Source organism: Enhydra lutris, unplaced genomic scaffold (assembly GCF_002288905.1).
Source record: "Enhydra lutris kenyoni isolate GAN:26980312 unplaced genomic scaffold, ASM228890v2 scaffoldscaffold7, whole genome shotgun sequence".
NCBI lineage: Eukaryota > Metazoa > Chordata > Mammalia > Carnivora > Mustelidae > Enhydra > Enhydra lutris.
This window is the reverse complement of record NW_019154091.1, coordinates 4,385,489-4,397,650: the sequence shown is the minus strand read 5'-3', so window position 1 is coordinate 4,397,650 and position 12,162 is coordinate 4,385,489. Positions and strand designations below refer to the sequence as shown.

Genomic DNA, 12,162 nt, shown 5'->3' with positions numbered 1-12,162 from the left:
ATTCTGACTCTACTACTAACTGTCCTGTGCCATTGGGCAAGTTAACTTACCCCTCTGAGTCTTTTTCTTCATAAATATTAAAAAGATTTGAAATCCACTTCTTTTCTCTGAAATTTTCTAAATTTTATGATTGAATTTTTAAAATCGATGGTAGTAATATTCAGCTAAAAATTTCATTTTCAAAATGTCCTTTAAAAATCTGCCGGCTCCTGGTTGGCTTGGTTGTAGAGCATGTGACTCTTGATCTTGGGACTTGTAAGTTCAAGCCCCACATTGGATGTAGAGATTACTCAAAGTAAAATAAAAAATAAAATCTTTAGAAAAAAAAGAAAATAAAAATTATATAAGGCACACTGTATTTTATGGCAGCGTAGATTTATTTTAGCATACATTTTGTAAAAGTACATGTTCTAGTTTAGTTCTAAGTATGCAGGGTAAGGTGGGAAGCATTGATACTTAAATGGTCTGTATTAATGCCTGGGAATGTTTATATCTCTTTTTAAGATGCCAACTGAGCCATTAAAGACATGATTATAAAGAGTTATAATCAATGTATTTAGAACAGTAACTCTGGAATGGATTTGCATTTTATACACGTACAGTGCTCGTGTCTTCAGAGGAGCAGATTTGATTCTGAATTTCATTCATATACATAGACCTCTAAGATTAAAGAATTCTAACTGGGAAATTAGTGAAACATGAGTTTTGAGTTAGAATTGTATTTAATACTGTTTACTGAAAATAAAGAGAAATAAATTATACACAGAGGTAGGTAAGATGCTCCAAGAGTTCTATTTCTTCATGACTTACATGACTAATATTTTATATTAAAAATAAAAATAAAATTAAACTAGTATTTCTAGCTTCTCTTGACACACATATACACACATATAAAAAATGTAGCAATTCCTTTTATAATACCGATTCTAAAAGCAAATTAATTGGGTATCTTTTTTTAATTTGTACTATCCTTTATGTCTGAATTTCAGAAAAAAAATTATACCTTATTTTTCAGAAAAAATTTTCTATCTTTCTTATAGAAATATGGTGCTTTTTTTTTAACCAACTAAATTATTTTCTGCTTTTTCTCAGTGTGTTTTTTAAAAATTTTTAAAATTTTTCTGCAGTTCTATTGATAGGATCCTGACTCAAAATATCCTTTTTATAAAAATTGAAATATAATTAACATACCATGTTATATTAGTATCAGGTGTATAATATAATAATTGAACAATTCTATACCTTCCTCAGTGCTTATCATGATAAGTATACTCTTAATCCCCTTTATTTCACCCAGCCCCCTACTCACCTCCCGTTTGGCAACCATCAGTTTTTTTGTATGTAACAGTATGCTGTATTTTTTTGCTTTGCCTTTTTTCTGAAGGTATTCTATCTTAACATATTCAAGCTAAAAAAATAGGGTATGACATGCTTATCAAAGTTGTCAAGCAAATATAGATAGAATTTTGATAAATGTACTAAGTATCAGGTTCTAGTTATTGGTGTTAAAGATATATTTAGAAATAGAAAACTTTATGTAGGGTAAAATATAAATAGTTTTTACATGATGTTGAAATATTTAATTTAAGAATGAATTAACCTTGAGTTAGAGGAAAGTACTGGAAGCTAGGAGAATGTAGTCCTTTTCATAATTCAGATGTCCCCAAAAAATTATTGTTAGTAAACACATATATAGTAAAGCTTCTCAAATCCTAATCACTTTATTTAGAAGGATACAAAAATTGAAGTCATTTCTTGCCTTTAGCTAACTAGTGTCCTGGTAAAGCAATCATAAATTCTTACTGAAACAAGTCCAGGGGAGTTAGTAAATATGTGGATTTCCTATATTTTTAAAGGAGGAGAGCTTTTAAACCTACTTTTATTCCTGAGATTTTAATATATCTATATGAAGATTAAATTTAGAGTTAAACGTTTTGTTCTAGATTGCTAAGACTTTAAATGACTAATGCAATTTACCTCTTTTAATAGGTTCGTGTAAATTCATTAGTGTGCTTAGGAAAGATTTTGGAATACTTGGATAAGTGGTTTGTACTTGATGATATCCTGCCCTTCTTACAACAAATTCCATCCAAGGAACCCGCAGTCCTCATGGGAATTTTAGGTAGCTGAAAACTTAATGTCATTTGATGCTACTTTATTGTTTTATAGTCATGCAAATGAATCTTCCAAATTACAAAACCTTTGTATCCTTTTTCAGGTATATTGCATTCAGTAATTGAGGAATGGTGAGATAAATATCATGATAGAACTTTTCTTTTTGTTAATTTTAGCAAAAACTGTGGTCTTCCTTGACATTTACAAAAGAATTAGACATTTGGAAATCCTAGCTTCACAAATACCATGATCATATGTAGTTTTCTCTGTGAAATGATACCAAATAAGAAAGGCAAACAAAGCTGCTTAAATGCTGATACCAGTCTTAATAGTAATACTTGATGGTTACTTGGTACCCAGTTTGTATTAGGCGCTATGCTGAATATTTTTTCTTCATTATCTCATTTTGTCCTCTCCAAATTCCAATGAGATAGGTACTGTTATTTCTGTTTTATGGTAAGGAAGTTGAGGCCCAGCGTTTAAATAAGTTATCCAAGATAACACAACTGGTAAATGGTAGAGCTGGTTTTTGATTTATATATGTTCAAATCTTAGCCAGTGTGTTTCACTATTAAGTGATGGGTTTATGAAGCATATCAGCCTTACAGCACATTCTATTCCATCAGCATAATTACAGATTACTCTGTCAAGAAACTCTGAAATTGTTCACTATAGTTATAGCTTTGACAATAGAAATTGTTTACTATTAGTTATAGTCTGGAAATTCTGAGGTGCTACTATACTCATGGAAACAGACATAATTATAGAATCACAAAAACATGAACGAGTTTACATTTTACTAAATTTAAAGTTTGTTAATTTTGAAGAAAAACCAAATTATTCAGCTGTGTATTTTTAACACCTACTGTTGTGCCTGGTCTACAGAAAGTCCTCAGTAAATATTTGTAGGAATGGTCAGCAAATAATTTATTGTGGACCTGTGTAGGCATGGGATATGGTATGAAACTTCTCCGCTCAAAGAAATTTGTTTTCTTGAGAAGGACTTTGGCACAGTGGAAAGATCTCTAGCTCCAGTCCTGGTTGTGTCAGTTCCTGCAGTGACTTTGAAAAGTTGCTTCATCTACCAAATGAGGATAAAATGCATCATTATGGGAGTCTTATGAGAATTCAGTGATAAAATGGGAAGACAGAAGTAATGAGCATAACAAATAAGTGCCTAATGAATAAACATTTAGTAGGTGTTCAGTAAAGTTACTCTTTGAGTTTATAAGCGAAGTGTACATTAACAGCAAAATTTTAGGATATGGTGTGTTCTGAGGGTATAGATTATATACAAAACACAACAAAAGCATTCAGAGAATGAGAAACAAATGTGCTCAGTTTACCAAATTAAGGCTTTGTAGAATAAGTGTAATAAGCAGGGTCTTGAAGTTTTTGAGTAAATAGGTGAGACTGTAGGGAAGGGTTGTGTGGAGTTGAATTAAATTATTAAAGTTTCAAGCATGTTAAGTCTGTTTAGTAGAAGAAGTGAAGAAAGGTATAAGACCTATCCTCACACACTTGTGAAATAGATGTCACAAGCTTGAGTGAGAAGTCTGAACTATATATTCAGGTAATTTCAGGGTAGAGGGTCATTCTGTAACCTTGCTCCTGGTGTGATAGGCTTTTAATTAACTGTGCTCTTAAGCCAAAAGAATTCAGGATAAATATGTCATGGTGTTTAAATCTAAACTGGTGATAAAGCTGAAATCATTCTGATCCAATGTAAGAACATCCTTCTAGGCACTGACAAGGAGAAATGTGTAATTATATTAATTATCAAGATATTTCATGTAGATACAGTATTTTCCTAATGTCTCTTAACTTGTGGTATTGAACTGTGAAATTTGTCTCATTCTTTTCTATCAGGTATTTACAAATGTACTTTTACTCATAAGAAGCTGGGAATCACCAAAGAGCAGTTGGCTGGAAAAGTATTGCCTCATCTGATTCCCCTGAGTATTGAAAATAATCTTAATCTTAATCAGGTAAGAATAGTTTTGTGCTTTATTCAGTTTATCCAGCTTACTGTTTTCTTGGCATTAAATATAGAAATATGTTACATTTAAGTGTGGCTAAAACAAGAAAAAATATGCCAAGAATTCAATAAAGAAAGTTTGTGGATTCAAAGTAAGCAGTATGTAGGTCTCTCATTGGGAGATAGTAAATAACTAGAACTTAGAAAGATATGTAGGATTTTGGACTACTTCAGATTTGGGGCTGGGAAGTTGACATGATCAAAGAAAAAAATCAATGTAATGTGTCTGGGGTGTATATCTGTTATTTATTGCTATGTTAACAAATCATCATACACTAGATGGTTATTTCATTATTTCTGTGGGTCAGCCAAGCCAGGGCATGAATTCTCTGCTCAAGAGTTTTCACAATGCTACAGTCAAAGCCTGAGGTCTTATCTGAAGGCTCAATTGGGGGAAAGAAGGCTCTGCTTCTAACCTGCTTACATAGTTTTTCTCAGGATTCAGTTCCTTTTAAGTTGTCGGGCTGAGGGCCTCAGTCTCTAGCTGTTAGCTAGATGCACTGTCAGTTCTTTGCTTCATGGGCCTTCCAGCATGGCAACTTGTTTCATCAAAGTGGGAAAGAGAATCTGCTAAAAAGATGGAAGTTACAACATCCTATAGTGTGATCAAGGAAATGACATCCATTCCTTTTGCTGAATTCTGTTGGTTACCAGCAAGTCACAGCTCCTGCTTACTCTCAAAGACAGGGAGTTACACAAAGCCCTGAGCAGCAGAATGAGGAGATAATTGGGAACGAGTTTAGAGTCTATCTGCCATAGGAAATGAATAATCCAGTTTGACTGAGAGATACCTATAATACAGTAGGGAAATAATGGGAGAGAGATAAATTGAGATTAGTATACGTAGACTTCAAATTGCTCTTTGATTTAGGTATTTGTTTTTTTTGTTGTTGTTGATGTGTTTTTTATTTTAATTCCGGTATAGTTAACATACAGTGTTAGTTTCCGGTGTACTGGTTTAGGTATTTGAGATTTTAAGATGTGGTAACATTTGCTCAAAGAGGTAATGTGGTCAAAGATTATTATACAGTTATCTCTCTGTATAGCTCTGTCACTGTAGTTATCACAGGTATGTACTTACGTGTCTGCCTTTCCCAGAAGGCTGGTTGTTATATCTTATACTTTGTTATAGCCCCAGCACTTAGTGCAGTGCTAAAAATCAAAAATATTTATTGAACTGAGAGAAAATTTGAGTTAATGACAAGTCATTTGTTCACTGTAGAACTGGTATTTAATGGAGTAAAAAATGGAAAAAAGACTGAGAATTGGTTACTATTTACCAGAGAGTGTCAGAAATGGATAGGCGGGCAAGATTGGGAATTAAGTACTGAAAATAAATTAGAGGAATTAAGGAAGCAGAAAGCTGGGAGTTAAGCAGGAAAGCTTTTGGCCTTAGGGGAGAGTGCTGAGTGAATGGGGTTTTGGAGTTAGAGAAATTTATAAAATTAATCAGACCCAAATTTCATATGAAGTAGTAGGGTAAACCTCTGAAAGTTTGTGTCCCTAAATTTCAATTTTTGGCTTGATAATTGGCTTGATAAATTTCTTCATATCTTGGATGGCAGGATTGAGGTTACAATTGGCAAAAAGGGAAACTGAATATTGGAGAAAAATACGATGATAATATGCCTAAGTCCAACTTTTGGTCATTTAGAATGTTTTTAAATATTCCCAAATGCTTATTTCATAATATATAATTTCATTTGGAATGTGGTGTTAGTTTTCTTCAGCTTTATGGTTGATTTTTTTAGGGGTCTATTTTCATCAACAGAAATATTTTGATTCATATTTTCTGGTATTTTCCAATAGTTAACATGGGTGTGGTCTGCTATTCACTTCATGGAGAGGGTTCCTAATTTAAGACTGCCCTCTTCTGTCAGTTCTGATTATAATCTAAGGATATTTTAAATTATGGAAAAAGGTAACTTGATTTAAGAAAGTACATTTTTTTTGCATTTGACTATAAAACAGGAAATACTAAGTAGCAATCAAAACATAATACAGCTTGTCTTGGTCAGGGTTCCAAAGATCACCTCCAGATTCAGTGATTCAGTAGAAGGAGTCACAGGCCTCAGCATACAGTTGTATTCATGGCTATGATTTTTTATGGTGAAAGGGTATAAAGCAAAATCAGCAAAGGAAGAAGTCTGGAGCACTCTGGAGGAAACCAGCTGCAGGTTTCCAGAGTCATCTCAATATATTTACTCTCCCTGGTAATGCGTTGTCATTGTATATGTGAAGTGTTGTAGCTCTATCTGCCTGACATGGACCCAAATTCCAGACTTCCAGAAGGAAAGCAGATGTTTAGCATAAAACAGTCTTTGTACAATTTAGTGAGCCACTTTCAACAGTTAATGGTGGGAACTCTCCTAAAATCTGAGTTCCTGGACACCAGCCAACAGTCAACCTCGCAAGCAGGCCTTTTCAAAGATAGCAGTCCAGGCCCACTGTGTTAATTCTTCTGAACCAACTACATTCAACTATATGTAACCAACTACATTCATATGGATGAATCTCCCAAACATAATGTTGAGCAAGTGAAACCAGACAAAGAAGATCTACCAAATGATTCCATTTATATAAAGTATAAAAATAGTCAAAACCACACTGCCAGAAGTCAGACTAGTGTTTACTTGTAGGATAAGAGGGTGGGAAGTAACTAGAAGGGGTCACAAGGAAGCTTATGGGGTGCTGCCAGTGTTCTTTTTCTACATCTGACCAAAACTCATTTTTTTTTTAACATGTGTGCTTATCTATGTATACTTTTCCATTAGTTTGTTATACTTCATTACAAAGTTAAAGAAAAAAAAAACTAATCAGAGTGTCCATCCAGGTAAACTGCTAAGGAAATAATGCGTTTTGTTACTCTCATGGTAAGACAAGGGATGATTGAGCATCATGGTGAGAAGCAGTGTTGAGTACAAATGAGCACAAGCTCTGGAGACAGACTTAAGTGAATTCTATATGTTATTTAGTATCTCTTACTAAGTTGCTTTCTCTCTCCCAGAACCATAGTTTCCTCATTTAAGGAATAGAATTTTTTTTTTTTTAAAGATTTTGCTTATTTATTTGACAGAGAACACAAGCAGGGGGAGCAGCAGAGGGAGAAGGAGAGGCAGGTTCCCCACCAAGCAGGGAGCCTGAAGTGGGGCTGGATCCCAGGATCTTGGGATCATGACCAGAGCCAAAGGCAGACCCTTAACCAACTGAGCCACCCAGGCGCCCCAAGGAATATAAATACTAATAAACCTACTATGAAGAGTTGTATAAGCACCCAGTACAAAAAGATTTAGGAGGGAAAGAAAGCAGTTTCTAGATTCTTCCTGTAATATATGGTATTGTTAAATAAATTGTTTATGATGATCTAAGGTACCCTAAGAATCATCATTTAACCAAAGCTTAAACTACATTAGGACATAGTATTAGATACACTTTAGGAACTATAATTATTTGAAAGTTAAACCATATACGTTTAATATTTCTGCTAACTTTAGGAAACAGATTTATTTTAGCCAAACATGTCATTTTTATAACAATCCGAATAAACTGACTTTGTTATGCATAATTAAATGGGTTGTTTCCAGATAATGTACAAATTCAGATGGTCAATTTTGGACTATTCTAGGAAAATCAATGTGTAATAACTGCCGGGGGTAAATTTGTAAGACTGCTGAATAATACCTCTTAGAGAACTCAGGCTATAAAACTAATTGAGACATAATTTCTGGAACTTAAAATCCTCATCAGCTTTATCACCATCATACAGAAATACTATAAAAGTTTGCTGTGATATGCTGAGTTTAAATATACTATTCTTGTGACATCGCTGCTATGAGTGGGTCATATTCTGGTAAAAATAGAGAGTATTATGGTTAACTTGTTGAATTATCTTATTAGATTACATTTGCTGCTAACTTGAAACATTATAACTGTATCAATTTCTTATTGTACCAGTTCAATTCTTTCATTTCCGTCATAAAAGAGATGCTTAACAGATTGGAGTCTGAACATAAGACTAAACTGGAACAACTTCATATAATGCAAGAACAGCAGAAGTAAGTAGGTTTCATATGGATTGTACATGGCCCCGGAGTGAGATTAAAGTTACTTCATGACTGATTTTCTGGAATAAGGACTAGAAAAATGGATTTTTTTTTTTTTAGTTTAAGTTTATTATTTTAATTCTAGTATCATTAACATATAATTTCAGGTGTACAACATAGAGATTTAACAATTTTATACATCATTACTCAGTGTTCATCATTGATCCCCTTGACCTATTTTCACCTAGCCCTCCACCCATCTTCCCTCTGGTGACCATCAGTTTGTTCTGCGTAGTGAAAAACTGATAGATTTCAATTTGTTTACATGTAAAGCATTTAAAAATTTTCCTATATGTTAACTTGAACTGTGTAAAATAGAATCTTGTGGAGAATCAAATGTCATTTCTGAGTACAAAAGTGTAATATGATACAGTCTTAGCATTTTGTATACATAAGGAAAATTCTATTTCTGAGAAAGTCTCTTGTTATGTTAGCATTAGCTACTAAAGGTGTAAATTCAGGGTGATCACTAAGAGCACCACTTACAAATATTTTTCGAATCTGTGAAACCCTGGTGTTTTGATTTCTCCCTTTTTGTTTTTCCTGATTCCAGAAACATTTATAGAGCATTCATTTCATATTTAATACCACATCATCTACTTTTTTTTTTTTTTTAGGGAGAATATTAAGTTATTTGCAAAATACTAGCGTTCAAAGGAAGAAGGGAAAGGGAAAATTACTGGAGTTTATTAAACTCCAGTTTACTAAAATGAATTCTCCACTGTATTTGTTTGCCAAAGAAAAACACATGATTTTAGGATGTCTGTTTAATCCTGAACCAATAGATATCAGTGAAAAGAGACATCAGGGGCATACGGGTGGCTTAGTTAAGCATCTGACTCTTGATTTAGGCTCAGGTCATGATCTCAAGGTTGTGAGATTGAGCCTCAAATCTGGCCTGTGCTGGGTGTGGAGCCTGCTTAAGATTCTCCTTCTCCCTCTGCCTCTCCTCTCTTTCTCTCTCTTACTCCCTTTCTCCCTCTCCCTCTTAAAAAAAAAAAAAAAAAAGATACCAGAACATCAGTAAAGTTGATACCAATTATGAGCAAGATTCCCAGATAGAAATTTTTTAGCTTCTGCCCCAGTGTAAGATAAAGGCTAATGGAAATAAATATACCAGGTGTAGAATGACATGAAATAGCCCTTTGTATGTTCTAATATTCTGTGATGTATATATTTATGTTGTTTGATGGATTGACTATTAACATAAGAACCAGATAAATAATGTTTAAAAATTTATAAGAAAAATTTAATATCTAATATTTATACTTGAGGCGTAAATGAACTTTTTTTTTTCTTTTTCCCATCTAAATCTTACCTATTTTTCAAGGGCCTAGATCTAGTTCATCATAGTGATTATAGCCTTTATTGTGAAAATCAGATTCTGAATTTAATCACATCAAGTTCCTCATGTCATACCTTGTCTCTCAGTGAGCTATGAGCTCTCTGACAGTAAGAATCATGCTTTCCTGGTTTTATGACACACTAAGTGAATTCTCCAGTAAATATCAAATATGAAATTAAAAAAAAAAAGACTTGTATATGCAATGTTACTTCTTTGGGGCAAGCAGACATTAATTATAGTAAATAATTTAAAAAAAACATACGGATGAACTGTTTTTAGTATGAGTATTTCAAAAATAAGCATTTCTTTTTATTGCTTTGTCATAATTCAACTTTCCTGCAGATCTTTGGATATAGGAAATCAAATGAATGCTTCTGAGGAGACAAAGGCTACAAATGTTGGGTCTCAGGTAAGATATTTAGATTATTTATTTATCTGTTTACTTCTAAGATTTTATTTAAATTCAAGTTAACATATAGTATAATACTGGTTTCTGGAGTAAAATTTAGTGATTCATCAGTTGTATATCAACACCTAGTGCTTATTACATCAAGTGCCCTCCTTAGTTCCCATCACCCATTTAACCTCTCCCCACTCCCTTCCAGCAACCCTGTTTATTCTCTGTAGTTAAGAGCCTCTTGGTTTGTCTCCCTCTGTTTTTACTTATTTTGTTTTTCTTTCCCTTCCCCTATATTCATTTGTTTTGTTTTGTAAGTTCCACATATGCGTGAAAACATACGGTATTTGTCTTTCTCTGACTTATTTCACTTAGCATTATGTTTATAATACTTCAGTAATGCAGTTTCCAAGAAGTATAGGCAGAAAGAATTTTCCAACAACTCTTCAATAGCCTGACTAAGGTATAATGTTTTATGATAGTGACTGTTACCAATAAAGAGAAAGTTATATGAACAGGAGGGTTTCTTAAAAAATATTAGGTTTAATAGTACTAAGTAACTCTGTTCACCTTGAAACGATCAGAGATATGATGTTTATGCATCCACGTCATCACAAATGGCAAGATTTCATTTTTTTTGATGGCTGAGCAATATTCCATTGTACAAATATACCACCTGTTTATCCATTCATCAGTTGATGGACATCTGGGCTCTTTCCATAATTTGGCTATTGTTGATAGTGCTGCTATAAACATTGAGGTGCGTGTGCCCCTTTGAATCAGTATTTTTATATTCCTTGGATAAATACCTAGTAATGCAATTGCTGGGTCACAAGGTAGTTTATTTAGATCATTTTAATTTTTGTAAAAAGAGTTTGACAGTGTGCTTCATCTGAGGGGCTTTTGCTTTTTAAGTGTAAAATCACAGTTTTTTGATGTCATTCAAATGGTTGACATTTTTCTTTTTCAGCAGATTGACAAAGTCTTTAACAACATTGGAGCAGACTTTCTGACTGGCAGTGAATCAGAAAATAAAGAGGATGGGTTACAGAATAAGCATAAAAGAGTAAGTTTCTTTACTTGTTCTTATAATGCACTGATTTATATTATAGGACTTCCTATAAACTACAGATTTTTGTTGGGAAATACTACTGTTTAGCATTTTAACAGGAAGCATGCTTTAATAATCTTTATGAAGTTTAAAAATTATCATGGAAACATGACCTGACTCACATTGAGAATAAACAGACTTGAGAATTTTAACTTCCTTTATTACACAGCCTCCCATGTGGTAATATTTCTAGATTGCCTGCCTTCTTTGTCCTTTCTACTGCACTTTGCCAGTCACACTTCTTGATAAAGAAGTGTGTTTCTTCTCTGCTTCTGATTTTCAGTGATAAATTGTAAAATGATACTTTGTAGTTGAAGTATTGGTTAGTATTCATTATAATAAATATGTCAAGTTTGAATTTCTGCAGGGAGCAACTTTTCTTCTGTTCATTTGATAAATACTAGAACCTATATGTGCAAAGCTACTGGGCATTGGGTTTACAAAATTGTAAGAACACACTGTGAGCTTATAGTTTAGCAAGGTTGATAAAAGAAAAAGATAAATGTCAAATTTGATTCAGAAATTAGCAGTGAAAGAAGCTCTTTATGTTTTCCTTAGCTTTTTGTTTAGTTCCTAAAATATTTTTGAAGATAGATTAGAGTTGAACAAGAGTCTCCCAATTTTGTGAAATAAAACCACTAAATGATATTCCCCTTGTTTGGAAAAAGGTCAGTCTGATGAATGGTATTAAAATAATAACTTTTTATACTGGAAGGAAGTATTTTAGCAGAGATTTGTTTCTACCTAAAGTTGAATATTATAATAATTCAAAATATAATTTACCTGTGGCAATCATTAGTGCAAGAGTAGCTTGCAAACTACTTGGTATTGTCAAACATACCAAGACATACTTTACAAAAAAAGACATTTTCTGTTTTACAAGTGAAATTACCAAGTCGCCAGTTGATACTTTATTTTGTTTCATTTTGAGGCGTCTCTTACTCTTGAAGAAAAACAAAAATTAGCAAAAGAACAGGAGCAGGCACAGAAGTTGAAAAGCCAGCAGCCTCTTAAACCCCAAGTACACACACCTGTTGCTCCAGTCAAACAGGT

General features: G+C 33.3%; 1 protein-coding gene across 4 annotated transcripts in view; it reads left to right on the top strand.

Annotated features, from left to right (window-relative positions):
* Positions 1–12,162, top strand: part of LOC111142247 (SCY1 like pseudokinase 2) — a 61,008-nt gene that overhangs the window by 46,138 nt on the left and 2,708 nt on the right. For 2 of the 4 annotated variants that reach the window (XM_022495291.1, XM_022495290.1), the window contains 6 exons: positions 1,990–2,122; positions 3,985–4,103; positions 8,108–8,208; positions 9,944–10,010; positions 10,969–11,064; positions 12,041–12,160. In XM_022495291.1, the coding sequence (XP_022350999.1) occupies positions 1,990–2,122; positions 3,985–4,103; positions 8,108–8,208; positions 9,944–10,010; positions 10,969–11,064; positions 12,041–12,160 (636 nt within the window). The remainder of the gene's footprint in view (positions 1–1,989; positions 2,123–3,984; positions 4,104–8,107; positions 8,209–9,943; positions 10,011–10,968; positions 11,065–12,040; positions 12,161–12,162) is intronic. The other 2 variants (XM_022495292.1, XM_022495293.1) reach the window with 2 other exon arrangements.